Genomic DNA, 24,959 nt, shown 5'->3' on the forward strand with positions numbered 1-24,959 from the left:
GGATGATAGATTTCATTTATGTTTATATTCTAAAGTTGATATAAATATTTTCTCTGAGGGTTGAAAGTTCTAATTTTAAACATCTTTCATATTTCTCAGTGTTTTAAAGTTAGTTACTTGTGTAGTTAGTTGAGGGCATCTCTTTTGGGGCAAGGGGAAGACTGTGACCTTATCTGTATATAACGCCCAGTGCAGTTGTGTATTAGAGACAGGAAATTTGACTTTTGTCTGATGAGTTTACAGCTAAAAATGTCTGTGTAGATTCGTGTCTCCTGACCTTGACAGAGATGCTGGTTTGCATGTAGTCATATTCTGGGATATCTACTCACACCTCACATGAAATACATGGGAATATGAATGCATTTAACAAGCAGAAATGTGCCTTTTTTTTGTTTAGCAATTAAAAACCCCCAACATTTTCTGTAGCTGCTGTCTTTAGAGCAATTTTTAACTTACCTTATCATACTTATTGACTGAAAAAGACAAATTGAACATGTTGCCAGAATATTTATATTCACTGGGTTTTGTTTGGCTTTTCTTTTAAAGGTTTCTGACCTCATTAAAGAATGCCGACAGTCCTTGGCTGAAAGTCTGTTTGTGTGGACCTGCCAGTCACCACTGAGTAAGGATGACACTTTAATCCTCATAAGTTACCTGGAGAAAGTAACAGTGGAAGCTGATGGCTCATTAGACAGCGTGAACTTGTCTCTTCTCATGGCTCTCCTTTACTGCTTTGATGTCAGCTTTCTGGAACAAGGCACAGAAGATCGTGAAGGTAATGCTGGCAGGTTTCCCAAAGAGGTTATGTTGTGCAGATGGATAAATTGTTATTTAACCAATTTTGTTACCGATCAATAACAGATTGGTAGGATTTTGCATGTTTGTCTTCACATTCATTTACTGGTTGTCGGTGTTGTGTTTGTTTTTGTTGTTCTTCAAGACTTGATGCACCGGCTCCCTCTGCTAGCAGAAAGGCAGTATATAGCAACAATACACACTCGTCTTCAGGAGTCTCAGCCTTGGAAATTACCAGGCCTGCAAGCAACCATTAGATTAGCCTGGGCGATGGCATTACGAGGAATATCCCAATTATCTGATGTGACAGGTAAATTACCCTAAAGTGCAGTTGCTGCACATTAGTATTCAGAGCTTGCAAGTGGTATAAGTCAAAGTATCTGTTATCTTTTTGAAGTGTTAGTATTTACCTTTATGATAAAATTACCATTGGCACTCCTTTAAAGCTTTCTTAGTATGCAAGTTTGGTTGTTGAGAATTGAATTGCTCTGAAATGTACACAGCTACAGAAATAATTAGTTCTTAGTAATATTGCGTAGTGTCTCATTGAAGTGAAAGATTTTAATGTATTGAAAAATGCAAAAGATTGCATTTTAGCAGCTTTAGTATAATTTGAACACTGAAATTAAGAGTAGTTTCATGCTTATGACTTTTTACATCTGTAGATGTTAAACCCCAGTATCTTGAGAGGACAAATCTATTTCTATTTTTTTTTCCTCTGTGTACTTCACAAGCTTTCCAGGTTCCCTACTAGGTCAGAATTGAGCCTACTCCAGGATATCTATTAAAGAAAGCGTAAACATAATTAATGTTTAATTAAGGTTGGTTTGTGATTTTTGGTTCACAGCCTTAGGTTTGATTGGGTCAATGGATTATGCACTTCAACACTTATCAAAAAAGAAAGTCAAGATCACCACCCGTCATTAACTTGTGTTTTCCTGTATGGTGGAAAAAACATAGCTGCTAGAAGCATGTAGATTTGCACGTCAGACAGGTATCCTGAAATATGTTTTATTTGGTAACAGATGATTGTAACTTATTTTTTCCCCTCCTGTGATTTTTGCTGCCCAGCTCTTGCAGAATTCACTGAGGCAGATGAAGCAATGGCAGAGCTAGCGGTTGCTGATAACGTCTTCCTGTTCCTGACTGAATCTGTTGTGGGGTCTGAAAATTTCTACCAGGAGGAATTTTACATTCGCAAAATTCATAACCTTGTCACAGACTTCCTTGCACTTATGCCAATGAAAGTAAGTTGTTTGTGTGAAGCAGTTCTTGAGAAATGTGGGCATCTTTTCTGTATTTCTAACATTAGGACAGGTAGTGTAGAGATTCACATGTGACCTTCAGCTTCAGGTGCTGCAGTTCAGAAAACTTGTTGACTTTACGGAACGCATATGGTTTGGGGTTTGTTTTCCACACTGAAGTAGAATGTGATTTTTTTTAAAACACTTAAATGTGGTGAGATTTGCAAAGGAAGCTTTGGTGGTGCTAGTAGTTTTGTTTTACATGATTAAAATTTAAATGAATGCTGGAATTGATGGCAATGTATGTGGGTATTAATTTTGTTGTTATTTTTTCTTTTGATACAGACAGTATAACCTAAATTAACTTACTGGTTTTGTTTCTCATTTTTAATTTATTCTTTTACTAATGATCTTTTCCATGTTTAAGGAGTGGCATTTGCTTTTTCTTTCAGTAGTATCAATTTTTGGGAAAATGAGCGGCTGTTTTCACTAGAACAGCAGAAATGCTGCAAGAGGGTTTAAAAAAAAAAGTTGAAGCAATTACAACAAGTTTTATTTGTGCAAGACCTTGTATCTAGACATGGAAAATTAAAGTTCTATGAAAAAGCTTTTATTTAATTGATGGAGGCTTTATTTTGTGACCTTCATTGTGTTGAGCTGTAGTTGGAGTTGCCAAATAATTACTTTTTTCAATGTGCAAAAAGAACTATTTAAAAATATTTTTTGTTCATTGTAATATTGCAGGAGGAGAACAATATTGGCAGTAAAACCAATATTTGAGCCATAAGAATCTTTGAGGACATATATGAACATGTTGTAGACAGCTTTTCGGTTTAATTCTAATTTATTTATTATCTGTTGGTGTTGCATGTTGTTTTCTCAAGCTGTCTTGTTAACCCACAGAATATTCATGGAACAAGTATAATGTCAGTTCAAACAAGTTCATGTTGATAGCTTTAAAGCTGTATTTCTGTCACAATGGCTGCCTGTGTACAACACTTAGCACTTTGTAACAGGCTTTGGAGATCCTTTGATGGCTGCATGCAATGGTGTTTTCTGTAATACAGACACAGTAGCCCTTAGGTATCTTTTGAATATATGAGGAATATGTGAAGTATATTTTATGGAAATTCCTTAAACAATCGAGTGCAAACAGGTTTGGAACTGGGAACTTTTTTGTGAAGCAGTTCTTCATTGGACAGTGTTGCTTTATGAAAGTTGAAATGTCTCCCTGTAATGATACCAGTTTTCATGAAAGATTTTGATAGAGGCCAGTACTAGTTGTTTTACAACTAATAAAGACTTTGTTAGCAGGCAGTTGGGTTATAGCCCTACAAGGGAATTTTTTGTCTTAACTGCCATTAGTTAGTGGTTGGCTTATATACTCAGCTATTTCTACTGAATCTCAAATTTTAGGTAGAGAAGTGTCTGCTTTGCAGGATCTTTTATTTTTTCCATATATATAATCTTTGTTCAGTTGTATTTAAAACTGTAAGTCAGCATTTTATTTCACTCTTTATAGTTCTAACATTTATGCTGCTTGCTAGTGATGATTTGGGTAAAACTTTTGGTTGACTGCATTTACATTCGGAACTCAATAATTAGCTTTAGTAGTTCAGGTAATTCATTATTTCAGTTATCAACACTTGATTTTGTCCATGTATTAATTTTGTTAGTATACTAATTTGGCTAGTTTGCTCTGAGCCTTTCCACAGTTATTTCTAGTTTTTAAACTACTTCTTCTTGATGAGACACAATTATTTTGCTGCTCATTCAATTTTGCAAATTAAGATATATTATAGACCATGAACCAGTCTTCACTGACCATCACCTTGTTTTAATTTTTGGTGTGTTGAATTGTTTGCTTATTTCTGTTTCCTGTTCCTCAATGTCTGCTTAATGGTTAACAAAACTTAACTTTTCATCTCATGGCTATTTGCTTTCTATAAGCCTCTGGCGGAATGTTTTGTCAAAGGCTTTTTGACAACAAAATTAAATGTCAGCTGTTTTTTGTTCAGTAATTAGGTTTTTCAACGCAAAGAATTTTAGGATACTGATTAAAGGGCTTTTTTTTTATTTTATAATTGCTGCAGTTGTTCTTCCCCTCCCTTCTCTCATTTTTTTCCCTATTGTATTTATTTACATGTAGTAATGGTTTTAGTTGCAACAGACTGAGTCCAAAGTAATTATATCAATCCAAAACTTTTCAAAACATAAAGTAGGTATAAGTACAAGTAGCCTTAAATGGCTAAGAAAGGTGCAATCCACCAATCTATATACAGAAAACATTATTTTACAGTGTTTTCTGTTTCTTTTCAATGCTGGTGGATAACGGTCTAACTTTTCTTTGTTTGAAGCTAATGTCTATGTAGCTTTTGAAGTAAAAAGAGGAAGAGAATGCACTTTTCCAAAGCATCTGGGGAAGTCATTTGGGAAAAACTCCCATGGTATAAGTTCAGGGCTATAAACTGGGCCTTGGCAGTAAGAAAGTGATTGAATGTATCTCTGAATGTAAACTCTTGTAGGGGTGGTGATTAAAAAAATATATAAAAATTGAATATTCTTGTCATGTATGTGCAAGTTCATTTGCTTTCTTAGTTTTTAATAGGCTGTTTAGACAATTCCATTATTCCTGTTCTGTTACTTTCTTAGCTCAATATAAACCAGTGTTTTTCTCCACTTCATAAACTGTGTAGGTTAAACAGCTGAGAAACCGTGCTGATGAAGATGCTCGCATGATCCACATGACTCTTCAAACGGGTAATGAACCACCTGGTTACCTTCGGAGAGATCTGGAGCATTTAATGCTTTTAGTAAGCCCCATTTTCTTTTAAATTACTGTGGCAAAAAGTGATTGAGACTTTCCTTCTTCGTCAGAAAATCTATATCCGAATGGTAACATACAGTGCTGGATTTTTCCCTTTTTGGATTAGAGGAAATTTTTTTTCTCTTAAACGTAGACACTTTCTATAACTTTTCATGTAAAGGAATAAATTTAATGCCTTGGCTTCTGATGTTAATGAAGTGTCATTTAATTCTTCTTTAGTAGGTAAATACTGCATTGTTTCTTACATTTGAAGAATAGCGGAAGAAGAGCTGAAATTATTTTACAAAATATTTAAATATATAAATTTATCATATAAGATTATCTTAACATATCTATTATCTTAAGCCATCTTATTTTAACACAACTTAGAAATAGGAATTTTAGGACTACAGGCTATTGCTGGAGTTGAGATCTGGCTAAATACATGGAAGTTCTCTGGAATGGAACACCTTTCTTTATCTAGACCTTAATGTTTACACAGTGTTTTATGTTTCTGCAAGTCTTCAAATTTCTCCCTATTTACTGTGGGTAAACTAAAATCAAGGGGGTTTCCCCCACTATTGACAATTGTTCTGATAAAGGATTGAAATGTTTAAATAATTTTCATGCATTGATATATATTTGTAATGAGAATTTTGGAAGACTGTTTTTTATTTGCTGTAGAGTAGGCTAGGCAAGGTGACCCCGTTAAGGCTGTGGAATTAGGAGTTCCCTAATTTCAGTAGAATATTAACCCCAAGCATACATTTAAAAGAAAGATCTTTCTGTTTCTGTCATATTTTTTAAAAAAAGAAAGAAAGCGGAAATAAAATAACATTGAAAGAAAAATTAAATATCTGTGCTTATTTAAATATTAGTTAATGAGACTACCTAACTGCATTTTCAAAAAGGCCCCACATCATAAAATAGATTTGCATATTGAGCTGGTGCATTTTATATTCTCTGTTCATGAATAAATTAAAAACTTTACCCCTATTTAGCATGAAAATGTACAAATGTGCAATTTGTCAATGTAGCAGTCTTTAATATAGGAATTGCTTGTCTTTTGCAAATCCTTTAGGTTATAGAGCTTTAACAGGAAAATTTTGTAGTGAAATGCTTTCTTAAGTAGCTTTGAGATATATAGTGAACTTAAAAGAACAATTAGAAATGACAAATTTGTATGTTCAGATAACAGGTAAGACTTAATCCTGATACTGGCTAACTTGTTTTTAAGTTAATATATTGAGGCATGCAAATGGTTATTTAAGGAGAAATGCCACTGTTAGCAATGATTTGATGCATAATAATTAGATAGAGGGTATCATTTAAAGTTATGAAATTTTCACTTTTACGTGCATTTTGATTTTCTCTGGTCGTCATTTGTTCTAATACTGCTATTTAAAAGCTGTCATTTACAGAGAGTTTTAAGGAACAGAACATCAGCTGTGGGATGCTTTGCCTCTCGGATGTGTTTAGCTTATACAAAAGCACTGCTTATTGTTGAAGTAATCATCTTTTCTTTATAGAGTTGATATTTCTCTAATGTTTTCCTTTCTCTGATAGATTGCTGAATTGTATAGGAAAGACCCCTTTAATTTGCAACTTGCCCTTGAATACTGGTGTCCATCGGAGCCTTTGCAGACATCTACCATCATGGGGTCCTACCTTGGAGTAGCTCATCAGCGACCCCCTCAGCGCCAGGTTGTCTAGATTTTCTTGAGTAATTACTAGTAACTTGAAATTTAAGTAATAAATGAATAGTCAACAAGGTTTTTGGTAGCTTCTAAGACGACATTATCTTTTATCAGTTTCTTACTTGCATGTGTCCTGCTCTGCATGACATGGTTAATTGTTGCTTGCTCTAAAATGAACTACTGCCAGTCATTCACGCTTGTCAATAAACTTAGTAAGAAAGAGTCCTAACAAACTATTTTGAAATTTTGTTTAGGTCTGATTTTGTTGCAGTTGCTAAATGAATTCTGATAACAGTGTTCTTGTGTTTTCTGTCTGATGGCTTCTACATATCTTTTTGGTGTAACTGAGAAGTTAAATTCCTTAACTGTAAAAGAAACTTATTAGCTGTAGTTGATAGTATTTTGGGGGGTAAAAATCTGTAAGAATATTGTATTTGTTTAAAGCCCAAAGGTTATAGCCCATGAGGGATGGAACTTAAAATTAGTATGAAGAAGCAATCTAAACAGATGAAGCAGATGTTCCAAAACTCTTTGGATATCTGGGATGCTGTTAACCTTCAATGCTTCTTGAAGGACTCTTGAGTGTTAGGCAAAACCTGGTATGAGACATATCAGACATATCCCAGAATACAGGCGACTTAAGTTAGGGCCTGGTGCAATCTGCAACCACCCTAATATGACCCTGGGAGGAACTGCTGTGTGTGTGAGGTGGTGTGCAGGGATATGACAAGCATAGCGAATTCTTTCCCGGTATCACTTAACTGGCACTGTGAGATGTGTTAATACTACTGCTGTGCAACATTTGTGAGCTGAAGTAAATTTTATCACTAGAAATACAGAATTGCAGAGTTAGTATACTTTCCAATAGCATGAATTATTTTGTTTTATTTCCTCTTTTAAACATGATTTTCACTTCCAGGGAAACTGAATAGGCCAGGCTACAAAGGAATTTTTAAATTTTTTTTTGAATTGTGATTCCACTCCCGTACCACCCTCACCCCAATTGCATTATAATCTGTTTTCTTACTTTGGCTGCCTATTGTTTTCCTAAAATACTCAGATTTTTTTTCTTTTTTTAAAAACACTGATCTTTATTTGTTTTAGGTTGTCTTGTCAAAGTTTGTTAGGCAAATGGGAGATCTACTTCCTTCCACAATTTACATCCCATACTTGAAAATGCTTCGGGGACTGGCTAGTGGGCCTCAGTGTGCTCATTACTGCTTTAGTTTGCTAAAACTCAACGGCAGTAGTCATGGTAAGAAAAGTGACACTTCAGCTCTTTCTCAACTCTTTTCTTTAGAAAAGTGCAGAGGCTTATTTGAGATGAATTGTGGCTTCATGCTTTGAACATTTCGTTATTAGTACAAAGATGTAATTCACTTGAAAGTGTAATCTGGAAAAAATAAAGGCTGATTAGGTAATTAAATGTCTGACCACTTTAGCAAGTAATTCGGATAATGAAATAATGCTTTTTTAAAAAAGCTGTGTCTTAACACCATAGGAGATGCAGAATATCAGTATTGTTTGTTGTGAAATACAAAATGGGTATAAGTTGTGTATTTTGTAAAGATAGTTATCTTTTCTGAGCTAACTTTTTTCAGAAACACTTTGTTTTGTTGGAATGTTTTGATACATGTAGTAGCACTTTCTCAAAGTAAGAGGTGCTGGTCAGTCCTGTATTTTGTGTGAATTTTGCATTGATCAAATTGGAAAAAAAAAACATTGTGGTTTGAAGATACAAATAATGCTGCAAACATTCAAATTCGTAAAAGGGAAAATTTATTTGTACCAGCTTTTTATATTAGCACCTTTCTGTTTCTATTAAAAAAACAAAACAAAACCAACAGAAAAAAACCCAAACCAGAACCACTAATTTCAGAAAAGTAGCTTTACTTTGAACTTTATTTTTTCCTCTAGATAAGAAAGATTTCCTTTTAAATTTAACTACCCTGCTTGTCACCCTGTGAAAGAGTAGAAGGAAAATCTTGTCACCTGTTTGTCATTTTCATAGCGGAAAACATTCAAGGAGCAGGTGGCAGCCCTGTCTCCTGGGAGCATTTCTTCCACTCTTTGATGCTTTATCACGAGCACTTAAGGAAGGACTTGCCAAGTGCAGACAGTGTCCAGTATCGCCACCTGCCTCTCCGAGGAATCACACAGAAAGAGCAGGATGGATTAATTGCCTTTTTACAGCTGACCACTGTTATAGTAAATTGGGTAAGTAGCCTTTTATTTGGTTTTCTTTGTTAATACATTTTTTTTCTTGCAAATCGTCATCATTCAGCTGTGAAGTTCACTTGACCAAAAAGGTATGTAGGGCAAATTTATCTAGAGGTAGTTGTAATTTGATTAGTGAACTTCAAAAGTATGGGAAGCATCAGGAGTAACTGTTATGACCAAACACATGGTCTGGGTGAAGCAGGAAGTGATGACACCTTTTCCTGTGTTGCTGGTGTTACTGATTTTCTTGCTTTCCTGACACTTTGGTGTCATGGACATGTCTTTCAGAAGTGAGGTATATCAGAAGGAATGACTGTATACAGAGTAGGAAAGTTCTTTGGAAAGTTCTTTGCATTTAATTATGAGTTTGAAAAGGCAAAAATAATAGATGAATTTAAAAGGGAATGGTAGAAATTTGGCAAGGAAACTCATCAACTGCGAAACTTTCCTCCAGAGTTAGATTTTTAATGTCCCCAAACGAAGAGTGTAAAATATGCCATGAATTGACTGGAAGAGGATTCCAAGAGAATAAAACTGCAATGCAGGTTTTGTATTGTGAATTGTCTGGGTAATTCCAAATAGTGTGGAATTCAGCTCTTCAGTATCCACCAGACTCTGCAGCCTAAAAATTCCACAATGTAGTGAGATACCCTTGGTTTTCCTGACACAAACGCAAGACAGATCAGTTATTAAAGCTTTTTAAAAATCATCCTTGGTGGTGGTGATAACGGGGTGTTCCTATGTGAACTGTCATGTCAGCATTGGATAACTGTGGGGAAAAAGGAACTCTTAAAACTAATATTTCCTGACATCATCAAACCATTACCTGGGAAGAAGTAAATTTATTCTAAGGCTGCAGGGTGTTATCATTTGATGAGGCTAGAGGCTTGTTCCTGTCTAGTGGTTCATCTGAGGGTCTCAAATGAACTTACACTGGTGATGACCCTGCTCTTAGACTTAAAAAAATGTATATAAGTTCCTAGCAATGTCTAAATGCAATTTAAGGTCATAATAGAAATATTGATGAAGTCCCTCTACCAATGCTCGAATAAACTGTCTAGAGTCTAAGTACTAGTAAAACTAATTCCATGAATGTGTCTACTAAAAAAAAAAAGATTGGGTTGTTGTAAGAAGCTTATATTATGCACATAACTTTTCTGTATGGATAGGCACAATTTTAGTAATAGCGAGTCATTAAATCGTGCTTTTTGTTTAATTAAAATTACTCGCTTTGGAATGGTTTGCCATTCTTCTGATGTTTTGTGTACCTTCAAGTATGAAGCAGAGTCATTGATACTGAACTATGAGTTAGAGATCGTAAGACATGAATAATCTGTGTTTTTTTTTTTTTTTTCTCTTGAACTCCTTAGAGTGAGAACGCTCGCTTGGCTCTTTGTGAGCACCCTCAGTGGACACCAGTAGTGGTCATTCTGGGACTTCTGCAGTGCAGCATTCCTCCTATTTTGAAAGCGGAGCTGTTAGAAACCCTTACTGCTTTTGGAAGATCTCCTGAAATAGCTGCTTCACTCTGGCAATCCCTGGAATATACACAGGTATTTTAGGGTTTTCAGTGCTCGGAACTATAGCATCCTATCTGTTGAAATTGTCAGTGTATTTGAAATAGTATTACATTTCCTTATAAATTTTTATATTGCCATTGCTGAATATAATTTTTTTCACTTAGTTAATGCAGTTCTTTTGAAACGATTTTGAAAATGACAGTATGGTTTTATGCCTCAGAGATCTTAATGGCTGTCCTTATTTTACATAGATACAGGTTTCCTAACAGTCAGTCTTGTGTGTTCAGTAGGTTTTTGTCTTGATGTATGTCATCAGTAATAAATGTTCTGCAGGTTACATATTTTTCTGGTGGTTTTTTTTCTGTGGATTTTTATACTGTGTGCATATAATATTTTTCTGGCGTGAGTGATGCTCATAGAAGGGACTTTTATGTTTCTACTTTCAAGAAAAAGCTCCACTTTCAGGCATTTAATTTTCAGAGGAAGTTAATTGTAGTTTACGTCATATTGTTGCCAGCTTTCACATTTAGATGGTAAATGTCAGATATATTAAAAGCCCCACCTTTTAAAAAAGTGTTTTTTCACTTCTGTCTTGATTTTGGAGAAAAATTCTAAATATGAATCCTAAGGAAAATGAATATGAAATGAAAATACGCTTGGTATTGTTAATTTAAAAATCAGAATGGGATGGGCCTATTTTATAGTCTGTATTATGGTTCAGACTAATTGCTGGCTTTTTGGAAGTACTTGAGGCATTTGAACTGCAACTGCTAGTTTATTGTTAATTGCTAATAAAAAGGCCCTGACAATAATGGCATCTTATAATAGTAGTATTTTAAATGCTTACCACCTTTGCTTCCTAATTTATGATATTCCTTAAAATATATAGTTGTAAGAGATAAGAAGGGAAATGTCTTTCCCCTAGCCAATATATGACAAACATTGTTGATGTGCAAGTATTTCTGCTCTTTGTTTCATTTAACAATAAACATGATGAAGAACTTTGAGGATATAAAGCTAGAAGCATACAAGCATACAACATATAATCCAGCTTTTCAGACAGAAAAATCTTAGCTTTTTACATTTTAAGAGGATTTAGGAAACCTCTTCTTAACAGCTAAAAAGTGATGAATACCTTTTAGTCCTGGTAAAAATGATGGAGATGCGCTTTGATTATGTGAAATGTATTGTTTGTCTGTTTCCATTTCTCTTTCTGTTTTTAAGATACTACAAACTGTGAGAAGTCCAGGCCAGAGACAAGCAATTGGTATTGAGGTAAGGGCTTCTCTCTACCTAGGCAGCCTCTCTGACCATCTGTATATGAGTTTGGGAAACACTTACAGAGGCTGCATCTGCTGCTTTGTCCACAGGAAACGCTTGGAATAGGTGCTGTCATTCTACTGCTTCTTAATCTACTCTCAGGTCTGCTTGTAATTTCTGGCAATTTTATCCATTTATGAATCTAGTGCAGCTTCATACTCGTAACAGAGCTGCATCTAAACCCTCAAATTCCTTGTGAGCACTTCTTTTTAAGATTTTCCTAAACTGGCCCTGCTTTTGTTACATATTAATACAGCTCACTTCACTTCTAATAAAAGTGGTAAATAAAAGCGAAGTATGTAAATGTTAGGGCATATCTTCTAGTAGCTCAGAAATGAATGAAGAGTGTATTGCTGAACTGAAATGACAGTACTGTCGCTTCACTGCTTTTTGCTTTGTTTGTGGTGTACCATAGACATAAATGCAGCAAAGTCAATTCACCGTAAAGTAATGCACAGATGGTGCCCTTATATTATTTGTTCTAACCTGTTTTTTCCTCACTCAAAATCTTGTGATTTTTCTCCCTTCTATTTTTGCTCTCTTCTTGGGAAGGTTGAATTGAATGAGATTGAGTCCCGATGTGAGGAATACCCTTTAACCCGTGCCTTCTGCCGACTCATCAGCACGCTAGTGGAGAGTTCATTCCCCTCAAACTTGGGAGCAGGTCTTCGCCCACCAGGCTTTGATCCCTATCTACAGTTCCTCAGGGATTCTGTGTTTCTCCGATTCCGCACGAGAGCTTACCGGAGAGCTGCTGAAAAAGTAATTTTTGTTTGTTTAGGATGTAGTTAAAATGATTTGGCACTGCTGATGGGGCTTAGATTTGTTTGAGAAGCTGTGCAAGTTTGCTGCAGCAGAGGTTACCTGGAGGAGTTAATAGTGTTTTGATTCTGTAAACAGGTGATTTTTCAACTCATGGGTCATCAGGATTCATGAACTACTTCTAAGGAGCCTGTATAAAATATCCTTAAAAAAACAAACAAACAAACAAAACCAACCAAACAAAAAACAAAAAACAAAACAAAAAAAAAAAAAAAAAAAACAAAAAAAACCCCAAAACAAAACAAAAAGAAGTTTATGTTATTGCTAAATTTCAATTTGCTATACAGGATTCTACAACTCTACAACATGGCTAATGACTTCTCAATGTGACATGCCCAGATCTACAAGTCAGATTTGTCCTTTCCCCAGTATTACTTCAGAGAATATTTCTGACTTGCTGAACCAAGGAATTTGAGTTTCCTTTATGATACTTCTGGATGAAAGCGCGTGCTAAACTGTATCCTGGAAGCTATTAGTGATCTGTTATTAGCTGTATACTGAATAAAAACTCTTTATTGCTTGTAGTTTCAATATACTATACTCAATATTGTATAGTAGAGCCTAAAACAGGCAATAAATCTGTTTTAGTTTTCCATTTTACTTCAGAAAAAAAGCTTAGCCTTTCAAATTATTTGACATGATGAATTATAAGTGTTGTAGTCATAGTATTTCAGAATTAGATAGTCATGCCATACTTCTGATCCAGTACATCACTGCACTGCCTGTTTGTATTCTTTGTCATCCTGGTCTTGTTGCTGCAGTGTCAGTCTTATTCTGTGGATGACTTTTTCTCCATTTTGTGATTATCTACAGTGGGAAGTAGCTGAGGTAGTTCTGGAGGTGTTTTACAAGTTGCTGCGGGACTACGAACCTCAACTTGAAGACTTTGTGGACCAATATGTGGAGTTACAAGGTTAACTTATTCATTTGTTCACTGACAAACAGAATTGTAACTTGCTTTGGTCTCTTGCCTCTGTCTTGTGATTTTGTTTAATATTGCCAGTAAGCTGGTGGAAAGTTAGACCAAAGCTTTAAGACAGGAAGACATGCCCACATACTATCGGGAGCTATGCTGCAGATTCAGTAGGGCTTCATGTACACTGTGTCCTACTTCCTTAGCTCTGCTGGGAGGATGACTTCTGTCTCCCTTGCGTTGTTGACTTGATTAAAAGTGGTGTTTGACATTTAAAAGCACCTTGGTTTTGGGCTTGGGCCTCTGGATTTCTTTGGTCTATATCTAAATCCCCACTATTCATAGAGTTAATTTAAAGGTGTCAGTGTATTTGAAGTATTGTTTAATATTAATATTATTGATAAACTAATTATTCAGAGCAGACAGTAGCAGTAGAATTATGATCTGAATTAATTTAGTTTTGGGCAACTATTCTTTAAAAGGCCAAAGTAGATGGCAGCTGCCTCATTATAAGAAATTTCAGGCTTATTTGAGCTGCAGATATTTTTTCTTAAGTACAAAGTTTCTTCTTGGGTTGAATTCCAGCCTGATGCCTGTGGATTTGCTTGTAGCAGTAGAGAGCTATAAGATCCACTTCTTAAATGAACAACTTGAAGGCATACCTCTCCAGTGAGCTTGCCTCAATCTGGGAGGCCTCTGTGTCCTGTACTTTAAACAGTTTTGGCAGCTTAACTGGCTTGAGCAATTTCTGTTAGCTAATTCCTGTCATCAGCTAGTCCTTCAGTTTGTATGATTTTTTGTGGGTTACATGATACATTGGAGAAATGGGTTAAACCCGATCTTTTTGACTAGATCCATTTCTTGAACTGATTCGGTGTCTGTTGGTGTGTTAGTGTGCAGCACAGACATGGAATGAATGGAAGGAGAAGGGGATTTTTTTTAAGCTGATACCAAAAGAAGCTGCACATTCATTCTCTCATATTAAAAAATAGTCTTACCGCTGTCCTGCTTTTATCCACCATTGTTTACTAGGAGACTAGATAACTAGCCAGTTAAGCTGCCAGAAACATTAATACTGACTTTTCCTTTTATTTGGTTTTGTGAGAGTCTTTGAGTTTTAGGCTTGTAGTTTCGTTTTTGCATACATTGTTGCATCAGGCATGCAAGTATCTGTACACTATGAGCATGGACCTTCTCAGCTTTGATTTCTGGAAATGCTTTTTCCCGTCATTCAGCATCTTCATGCAGGTTTGGGGGGGATGTAAACTTTTTCCAGTTACTTTTCAGTCTTGCAGAAACATTTAATGTAGCTCCAATGTCCTAGCATTGATTTGACTCCAAGGTCAGATCTACTTAGGGAAAGTCTAACTGGTTAAAATTGAATATTACTACTCTTCCCAAACTTTTAAAATTACCTAAATGGCTTATGTGTAAAGAAAACCTCTGAAGACTTCATATACAGTGTTTCATCTATTTAGATGTTGTTGCTTACAACAACAGGGACTGTTATGTTTTGCAGCTCAGGCTAGCTTGAGTAATGGAAGTCTTTTCTATTAGATGTTAATTATTTTTTTTCCCCTTCTCTCTTTTTAGGAGAAGAAATAATAGCATATAAACCACCAGGATTCAATTTGATGTATCATCTCTTGAATGAGTCTCCAATGCTGGAACTGTCCCTTAGTTTGCTAGAAGAAGGGGTTAAGCAGCTTGACACTTACGCTCCATTTCCTGGTATGTGCTGAGCATTTATTTTTCATGTGAAGTTACAATGCATACTGAGTAGGATTTAAAGCTAACATTGCATATCTTCAACTTGTTGTTTCTCTTGCATGTAAAAATTGTATTTTGAGGGGAATTCTCCTAGTAGTAAACAACTGACGAGTTCTTTCTTGGTGCAAGGCTTTTGATGAATGAAGTTTATGAATGTAGTCTATTTTACTGCTCCTTTGTTTTTCTTATGGTTCTTTGTTGTTTGTGTACTGCAGGGAAGAAGCATTTAGAGAAAGCTGTACAGTATTGCCTTGCACTTCTAAACTTAACCTTACAGAAAGAGAATCTTTTTATGGATCTGTTGCGGGAGAGCCACCTTTCCTTTATTGTCACGCCACTGGAGCAGCTGCTTCAAGGGATCAATCCTCGCACTAAAAAGGCAGATCATGTGGTGAATATTGCTAGGTATGTGCAAAGTACTGAGAAGGGAGGAGTTTTGGAGGCACAGGAGTGTTTGGATCCTGGTCCTTTGATTAATTTTACTAGCCAGTGCTTATCTTTGCACAGAGCATCTCTGAATTTTTTTTTTTTTTTTTTTTGTTGAGGGGAGGTGTCTTCACAGGTTGTATGATCTGTGTATTGTCTAGTGTGAGATTGGGATCTGTGTTTATAGTTTTTCTTTCTGATATTTTTCCCTCATGACTTCTTCCTGGTTGCCTTATGTGCAGTGATTCCCTTTCGTATATTTTTCATTTTGCCCAGGCTTTGGTTGTCATAGAGTGGGAGAATAAAACTTCATTTGGTTGCTGTTGGCAACTTAAGTGTTTTACGGTATTGGCCGTTAGTTACTATATTAAAAGTATCAGGCTAGTAATCTGAAACTGTTTCAAATGTGAAACTTTATGATTTCTACTTTCCACTGACACTTGTTACTCTTTGATTTTATAATTTTACAGACAAACCAAGGTTGATGAATTATAGAATTGAGTGTATAAAAGAAGCAGTGATATTGTGACATGGGATGTACTAAAAAATTGAACTCTTTCTATGTATGTGATTTTGTCTTTCACTTATGTTAGTTTTTTCACATAACAATAGTCAACAAATACTTTAGAAAAATTTAAAAGAATCTTAAAAGGAGTACTCTTGCCTATTTTGGGTACGTGCAGCAGTTGATTTTTAGCTAGTTTTGGTCTTCGGTGATGCTCATTTCTGCATGATCTGAAGGTATTTTCTCCATGTTTCTTGTGTGAGCCCGTGACCAATTGTTTTAACTTGTCCTGCAGTGTTTGAGGTAGTTTTTGAATAAAAAGAATTGTAAAAGATCCAGGAGAGATTATTATCCCTACTCAGCCTGCTACCCTCCTTTTAATGCAGGAGTGTTAAGTGCTTCATGTGGAGCTAAATTTTGTTTGCAGCTTTAAAGTTTTCTCATGTTATTAGATTTCTAAATGTTTTAGTTCTAAATGTTGTTTAATTTTTCATCCGCGCATTACTATCTTGAAATAGTAAAATTCTCAACAATTTCATTACAATAATCTTGTATTTTTGAAGGTACCTTTATCATGGAAATGGCAATCCTGAACTGGCTTTTGAAAGTGCGAAGATTTTGTGCTGTATTTCTTGTAACTCCAACATCCAGACAAAGCTGGTTGGTGATTTCACACATGACCAGGTAAGTGCCAGTTTCTTTGAATCTGGAAAGAGAAACTGGTGGAGAGATATTGGTGCCTCATAATGTTACTTTAAAGGATAAGTTTCTAGATCAAGTACATTAAAACTATATTTTGTCTTATATCTACCTACCTCTAAAGAGTCTTTTACTGTGGTATTGTGAAAAGCAACTACTTCATTAATTGAAAAAAAAAAAAAGAATGCTTGCAAGAAGGAAAAGGACAATATTCTTTGAGATACTGAGGCTTCTTGACTTTATAGTCTTCGACCTGTGAGAATAATTTAGCATATGTAACAACAGTAGAGATTTTTTTTTTTTTTCAGTGTCCAACCGATAACATATGTGTAGAACAGCTACAGCTCTTAATTCCTGCATATTAACTAGGTTATATAATTTTTGTCTGGAACTTCTGTCAACTTATATGGAGGGAATTATGAAAGGTATTGTTTTCAGTAATCTTAAAATCCTCTTCATTTCCATCCTTTCGTTGTTGAATACAGAGTATTAGCCAGAAGCTGATGGCTGGGTTTGTGGAATGTTTGGACAATGAAGATGCAGAAGAATTAATTAATCCAATTGAAGGTATGTGAAAGGATTCTTAAAAATTGCTTACACTGTTGTCTTTTGCGTAGAATGAAATTAATGAAAGAGGTGAAGAAAGTACTTTTAAGTCAGAAAACCCTTTTCTTGTGTTGTTTTCTGTGGAATTGGACCTTTAACAGAATGAAAAGCACCTATGTCTTGTTAAAATATGTCCATAGCCAACTACAAACCAAGTCTGTTTTCAGAAGACAAGTATTTACCATTGCTCTGGAAGTATTATTTAGAACTATATTACTAATAATTTGAAATTTTGGTCTTGTATTCCTCTGTACTAATATAAATTGATGCCTTAGCTTGAAGACTTTCAGGATTTTTCCATTAAATGGATTTCTTCAATTCATTATTCAACTTATCTTTTTTTTTTTTTTTTTAATCAAGAGCTAGAGCCTGAAAAGAAGCGAGCACGGATCCATCATGAAACTAGGATCCATATTCTGAATCTCCTTATCACCTCTCTTGAGTGTAGTCCTCCCAGCCTTGCTCTGTATCTCTTGGGATTTGAATTAAAGAAACCTGTCAGCACGACAAATCTGCAAGATCCAGGTACGAAGAGGAATAGTTGAACTGGCGTTTAATAAGTTCTATTACCAACACTGAGAATATTCATTGGAAAATTCATGGGGAAAATTAGTTCCTCTTAACATTAGGAAATAAGACAACAGGCCTTGGTTCTATTTCTCAAAAGCTAAATTAAAAGTTATGTTGATAGCCATATGCAGCATTTAAACGGCTTCAGGATTTGATCCTTTGCTTAAGTTGGATTTTGGAACAGACTTGAAATTAGAGTTGTGGGGGAAAATGGTAATTCAGGAGTGAAACATTAATTTATTAACTATTTTATGCAGTGTGGTTGTGTCCACAGTACAAAGAAATGGATATGATGATCCAAAAGTACCTATGTATGACAACACGTGAATCTACAGAGCAGATGGTCACTTTGAACTAGTTATAGTACTTGACTACTATCCTGTCCCTCCTCAAACTCTGGTTTAATTATAGGGAAGAAAAACAGTTTTGCTGTTTTACATTGTAGAATAAATCATTTTAGAATATGTGGGCTTTCATTCTACTGCTAGGTATATTAATATATTTATATATTCACAATATATATTTTTATATATTCATATGCATGAATACATATATAAGAATATGAAATTTAAAGCAACAGGAGTGACATTTCAAATGTTTCTTGAATTGGTGAGAAAAATAGTATGTTAGCATGTGTCTTGTTTGCCTCCTCAGCTTCTAACCTGTATTCAGTACAAGACAGACATTGATAAACTTGTGCAAGTTCAGCAGAGATGGTCAGGGGGCTGGAGCGCTCAGCCAATGAGGAGGAGCTGAGGGAATGGGACTTCTTCAGCCTAGAGAAGAGAAAGCTTTGGGGGCACCTAATAGCAGTCTTTGAATACCTACAAAGAGGTTAATGAGAGGATAAAGCCAGGCTCTTCAGAGGTGTGTGGCAGGAAGATGAGAGACAGTAGGCATAAATTGAAACAAAAGAGGCTCCAACAGGGTATAGGAGAAACTTTTTCACCATGAAGACAGTGAAGCAGTGGAGTGGGTTGGCCAGAGAGCTCATGCAGTCTTCATGCTTGCAAGTTTTCAAGACCCAACCGTGTAAAGCCATGAACAATCTGGTCCAATATCATAACCGAGCAGTAGTTTGGAGTTGAGACATCCTGGAGTCCCTTCCAATCTGAAGTATGAGATTCTTTCTCAACTGCTTAAAGGATGTTTTATATGAATTTGTTTGAACAAACGTTTGATTTTAGTTATTTAAAGAAGAATATTTCTCATTATCTTTAGATTTGTGTTGGATGCTGTGGCCCAGCGTGTTTTAGTCCTTCATAGTTCTAAATGAAAGGTAGATAGGACCTGAATTTTATTGGGGGAAAAAAAAGTCTTACAGTTATTTGAAATATCAAAAAGATGGAAAAAAGTTGCCAACATATATTTTTAATCTGCAAAGTAGCTTACAATTGCAGATTGTGTTTTGGTTATTTTGAAGTTCCATAGTTACACAATACAGGTTACTGATCTGCACCCACACAATTTTACAGGGTATCTTACATTAGGTCTGTGATAGGGGACTTTGTCTCAAAGCCGTGAGAGCGCTTGCACACCTCTTTGAATTATCCCATTAATAATGTGAAAGAAGTAATGACCGTAAGCCATTTACCGTGAGATAATAATTTCCTACTAAGGCATAAATTATGTGTCCAAACAGAGAAGAGGATTTCTCCTGTAAGAACTGTGGTTATTGATGCCTTTACTGCTTCAGGACATCTTTCCGGGTTGATTAAAGAATTAATTGGCTAAAGGAGGAATACAAAAAGACAGGATTTTGACTTCAGTATTAAAATCTCCTCCCCATTCCCCTTGGTTGCAGTGTCAGGTGCCTTTAGGAGCATTAGTCATAAAATGGCTGTAATTGTAAAAAGAAGACAGGAATTTAAAGCTCCTCTTTGAAATTGGCAAATGAATATTCAGTTAAGTTTAAAGGCAAGAATTCAAATTTTCATTTGGTTCATACAGAATATTAAAGAATCAATTGAATCTTTTTTTTTCTTTAATAGAACTAAAGAGAAAGTTCTTAAATAAGTTCTTAAATAATTTATCCTCTTTCACCAGCATCTCAAAAACCCACAGACTAACTATAAATGTTTTCATTAGATTTTTGCTGAAACAGAATTCCTTCTTTTATTTTAATTTACAGAGAAAAAACTTTGCCAGATATTTTTGCTGCAGCTCCGTGGAGCAGTGTAGTGCAGCACAAGGTATCTGAATAATTTAGCTTCTGTAATTTTGTGTAGTAACCTGTATTTGCTATGGAGGCAAGTAAGATCAAGAATGTTAATAAATTATTTTTATATCTTAAGGTGTCTTGGGTTGCCCACGGACTTGCCTTCATGCTATTTTGAACATACTGGAGAAGGGTACGGAAACAAGGAATGGGCCTACAGCAGTTCAGGAATCTCCTCATCTTGCAGAACTCTGTTACCAGGTATTCGGCATATTTTCTGTTGGCATACACTGAAAGTAGGCTTTAAACAAAATTAGCTACTTCTTGGTTGGTGAACACAGATGGTTGATGATTTTGATAATAGTTTAATTTTTAAAATGCATCTGCCGGATTTTTATATACATTGAGCACTTTCTTTTTTATGTGAAGAAGTATTATCTTGTAGCAACAGAAAATAAAGAATCTGCACTCGTGTCAGAACTTGGAATTGGGATATACTTATGAAACTAATGTTCTAAATATTTCTGGTGAGCTTTGAATCTATTGTGACCATATGCCAATTTTTTTATTTTTTTTTTAATTTTGGAACCACAGTTTGCCACCAAGAAAGATAACAAATAATCCCAAGTAAACTCATAAAATTATCTTCTTTATTCTGTAGCAGTGACAGAATGTATGTATGTATGTCTGAGGGGGTGAGATGGGAAAACAACAGATTTAGACATAGGTGGAAAGTAGCTGCTGTTTGGCCTTAAATCGTATAATCATGATTACACACCTGTATCGTGTTGAAAATCTGTGGAATCTAGAGAGGATTTTAAACATTATTAAAAGTGAAAGATGCCATACTGTAGAAGGAAGGGAAAAAAAATAAAGATTACATTTCCTGTCTAGGTGAACCTGGAGACTGAAAAAGACTCATTTTTAAGTGAGCTGAACAAACAGAAAGGCCACAACTTAACAATGTTGAGTTGTGGGCAAATAGCCATGGGAATCATCCATGTGCTGGTAGTTCTTTAATGTCATAATTCAACGTCTGTTATAAATAATACATTCAACCTTGGAGTAAGCTGATAGAAAACTTACTGTAAATACAGATAATACTGTTTGAGCAGCCAGTGTTATGTGCCTTTTGATTTGGTGGTCATTTTGTTTTTAAAATAAATTTTGTTTTTAAAGTAAATTCAATAAACAGATTATCTACTCTTTTTTTGATTATCAGGTGATCTATCAGTTGTGTGCGTGCTCTGACACATCAGGTCCAACTATGAGGTATCTGAGGACCAGTCAGGATTTCTTATTCACTCAGCTGCAGTATTTGCCATTTTCTATCAAAGGTAATTTTTATGCTAAGATAAGATAGTCCATGCTTAAAATTCAGTGCATCTTTTGACTCCCTAGGAATCATAGAAGAAACATAGGTAGCATTATTAAACCAAATTAATTACTGCCTTTGCTAACCTTTTAATTCTGCAAAGATTGAACTCTGCCTATTTGGGAAGTTCAGATTATTAGCCGTGAACTTTTGGAAAAGAATGATAGTTCTGGAATGCATCAAGTCTCCAGAAGCAAATCCTAATCTATATTTCAATTATCATTGTAGTTTTGTTAGATTATGCCACAGAGAAAAAAGAAAAAGTTTGAAAAGTAAGAATGCTCTGAAGACCTGAGTGAATAGAAGGCTGGTGGTTGTAATGACCTTCCTTTGAATAAAGAACTCTTATTTGGTCATGGCATTAATTTTTAAGTTAATAGATAAGTTTTTAGTGTTACAGACCAACATTTTGTGTCTTAAACTGAATAAATGTACTTATTCACTTTATCAGATGCTTGACTAATAGTCCTTTGTTAAATGATAGTAAACTTAGCATTTGAATACACGTATCCAGCTTAAGTAAAGCACTTCAGATGATTCTTGTATAACTTAAGAATCTAAATTAGATTAATGTAGAGTATGAAGATTCTTGGAGACCCACATTCAAGCCCTACCAACTTTGATTAAAGTTATAGTTAATTTTGGGTAAATGTCTGGTTATTTTCACTGAAATTATAACAGACCCTATTTTCTCATGAAGCACTGTGTTCTCCACAATGGCTGTTAGTACAGGTTATATCCAGATTTTATGTGTATACTCTTAATTGCATGTATGGGTATGATTTGTTTTCACAATTACCACATTCATTTAATGGCCTTTGTCAGATCTCTCAGTCCTTTTGTCTCGTAAACAAAGGGTGAGCAGATAGTAGGTAATGGCATCCGCTAAAAGCTTTCTCACATGAAAAGCACTTTCCTTGGAGTAAGTAATATTATTTATGTTCAATTTATAATTGTTTCTTTATCCCCACCCAGAACATGAGATTTCAACACTGAACCAAATGTCTTGGCTGATGAAGACTGCAGCAATAGAAATGCGGGTGACATCGCTGAACCGCCAGCGCTCCCACACACAGAGACTACTGCATCTGCTGCTTGATGACATGCCTGTGAAACCATACTTGGGTAAGAGGAATTTATTGTGAGGGTAAATAAGCTTGAATAAATGGAAGTACAAGAGACTTTATTTGAATTCTTTTCTCTATAACTTGTGACAGTTCATTTGTCTGCAATTGCCACTGGAGGGATGGGAAGAAAAACAATAGTCATTATAGACTCCATAGTGAAAGAAATCAGGGCATTTTTTGGATCATTGCCGCTTTGTGTATGTTTCCTTTTTGAAACGTCTCAGTGTATACACTGATACAGAAAATAAACATAGTTTATGGGGCAGAAGAGGGGAATATAAAAAAATAATTAAAATTATAAAACAATTTATCTTGGGAAGCTATACAGGGTTGTTACTGTGTAGAGAAGGTGGAGGGTCTTCCTCGGTAAACAGTTTTAGACAAGATTTTCTCAGTCTTAACTTCTATCTATCTGTCATACATTTTCAACCTTTTTTTACAGAAGATAGTAGCTACAGGTCAGTTTGACTTTTGACATTATAACATCACAAAAACGGTATTTCATCCCAATGTGATGTAAAATGTAATGTTAAATAAAAAGGCAAGATTTCAGAGTTGCACAGTAGAAGTGTGTCAAGAGAAACAGAAATAGGTGGCAATAAAGCTCTGTATGTGAAGAAAATAGAGTAACTGGAAGGTGTCATAACGGGCTGCAGCAGTGTGGTGTTCTCCCTCACTTTTATAGGTCTGAATGCTGTCTCTTCATCCTTGTAGAGGCCTGAGTACAGGAAACTGTGTCCAGATACCCTACTCATTTTTCAGTGTTCATCCAACTGCGTTATTCATATGGAAGGGAGGAGTGTCTTTTTAGGCATCTCTAGTACTGTCTAATCTATATTTGATAAGTGGGTAGCTTCTGGGAGATGTGTTCTTTTCATTTTATTAACAGTCAAGGCTGTATTTGTATTGGAAGACTTCCACGTGAAAGGTTCATCAGTGTGAGCTCTCTCTGTCTTTCAGTATTAATGAAGTAGGTGATATTTTTCACGTCAAGATTTTTTTTTTTAATTACTTATTTTTTATGTTTCATTACCTTCAGCTGATGGTGAAGGAGGGATGGAAGATGAAAGTCGATCAGTCAGTGGATTTCTGCACTTTGACACGGCTTCCAAAGGTAAGTATTATGGCTGCTGATTGTTTCTCAGTAAAGTTTTTCTGATCCTGAAGTGGGGAGGGCTGCCTCTAGAACAGACATTTTGAAAAAGAAAAAATAATGGACTTCCTAAACAGCAGCAGTACATGGAATAATTTTACTTAGTGTGGGGAAAAAAATGAATTTTAGAACTTTGATGCAGATGGTTGGAGGGAGTGGAGAATACTGGATTGGAAGGGAAATTAGGAGAGTGTGTTTAGAAGAGTCTGTGTTTAAGTATCTATGGAAGGGCAGAATGGGCGGGTGGTAGTCTATAAATTTACTGCTGACAGTGCAAGCAGTGAGACTGTTGCTAATGCTGAACGTATTTGTATTTTCATGACAAAGAAAATAAAACCCAAGTAAGTAACTTCAGATTTCTTACGAAGTTGAAAAAGTCTCAACAAAAGACTCTATGGTTCTCATAGAAAACCAGTCTGCTTTTATTAAGGAGAAAAAGGTTAGGATCTTGTATTTGTAAATATTGCATTATGTGCATACATGAAAGGAGAACAATACAGTATAACAAAAATTAAGAATTTAAGGCTCTAGCAAATGTCTTTAAGCCCCTTCTACAGATTGATAGCACGTTCTGAAGATTTAGTGTGTTCTTTTGAAACTTTACACATTAAGATTTGGATTTACAAAGTTAAGTTAGGCTCCTATTGTCAATTTTTTTTTGTTTTCCCCTTGGTATTTCTGAATACAGTTTGAATTGATTTACATTTCCAGTACGCAGGAAGATCTTAAGTATCCTGGATTCAATTGACTTCAGTCAGAACATTCCGGAGCCTTTACAACTGGATTTTTTTGACCGGGCTCAGATTGAGCAAGTCATTGCTAACTGTGAGCACAAGAATGCACGTGGACAAGTGGTCTGCAACGTCAAGGTGCGCAGTGGTCTGTGTTCTCAAGTTGCATGCGCTATTATATATCTTGATAATAATAATGATCAGTGTATTAATATTAAAAAAATAAATCAGTGTGTTAATAATACTTTGAAACTTGCTTTCACATAAAAAGTATAGCTGTTTCAGATATGTGCATAATTTATGCAAACTATTTGGAATAGTTTATTTCTTCTTCTGCAGTAGACAGATGCAGTAGAAAGATGCATCAGTTTAAGACACTTTGAAATATTTTCTGTGTTAATGTTTTTACCATCTTGGAACACCCAAGTGATGTTGCAGATATGATACTTACCTTATGTATTTCACTGGTCTCCAATACAGAACTATATACTACTACATGTGT

The 24,959-nt window shown here is 35.3% G+C and overlaps 1 protein-coding gene across 2 annotated transcripts in view; it reads left to right on the forward strand.

The window, feature by feature from the left end:
- NUP205 (nucleoporin 205) overlaps positions 1 to 24,959 on the forward strand; it is a 51,869-nt gene that overhangs the window by 10,223 nt on the left and 16,687 nt on the right. The window contains exons 6-26 of one of the 2 annotated variants that reach the window (XM_074166595.1): positions 547 to 775; positions 941 to 1,105; positions 1,867 to 2,042; positions 4,736 to 4,852; positions 6,412 to 6,549; positions 7,647 to 7,797; positions 8,554 to 8,759; positions 10,133 to 10,315; positions 11,507 to 11,557; positions 12,155 to 12,364; positions 13,238 to 13,337; positions 14,931 to 15,068; positions 15,323 to 15,512; positions 16,602 to 16,722; positions 17,223 to 17,304; positions 17,704 to 17,868; positions 20,208 to 20,332; positions 21,294 to 21,408; positions 22,422 to 22,571; positions 23,613 to 23,687; positions 24,438 to 24,595. In XM_074166595.1, coding sequence (XP_074022696.1) covers positions 547 to 775; positions 941 to 1,105; positions 1,867 to 2,042; positions 4,736 to 4,852; positions 6,412 to 6,549; positions 7,647 to 7,797; positions 8,554 to 8,759; positions 10,133 to 10,315; positions 11,507 to 11,557; positions 12,155 to 12,364; positions 13,238 to 13,337; positions 14,931 to 15,068; positions 15,323 to 15,512; positions 16,602 to 16,722; positions 17,223 to 17,304; positions 17,704 to 17,868; positions 20,208 to 20,332; positions 21,294 to 21,408; positions 22,422 to 22,571; positions 23,613 to 23,687; positions 24,438 to 24,595 — 3,045 coding nt within the window. The remainder of the gene's footprint in view (positions 1 to 546; positions 776 to 940; positions 1,106 to 1,866; positions 2,043 to 4,735; positions 4,853 to 6,411; positions 6,550 to 7,646; positions 7,798 to 8,553; positions 8,760 to 10,132; positions 10,316 to 11,506; positions 11,558 to 12,154; positions 12,365 to 13,237; positions 13,338 to 14,930; positions 15,069 to 15,322; positions 15,513 to 16,601; positions 16,723 to 17,222; positions 17,305 to 17,703; positions 17,869 to 20,207; positions 20,333 to 21,293; positions 21,409 to 22,421; positions 22,572 to 23,612; positions 23,688 to 24,437; positions 24,596 to 24,959) is intronic. The other variant, XM_074166603.1, reaches the window with a different exon arrangement.

This window comes from Numenius arquata, chromosome 2 (assembly GCF_964106895.1).
Source record: "Numenius arquata chromosome 2, bNumArq3.hap1.1, whole genome shotgun sequence".
Lineage (NCBI taxonomy): Eukaryota > Metazoa > Chordata > Aves > Charadriiformes > Scolopacidae > Numenius > Numenius arquata.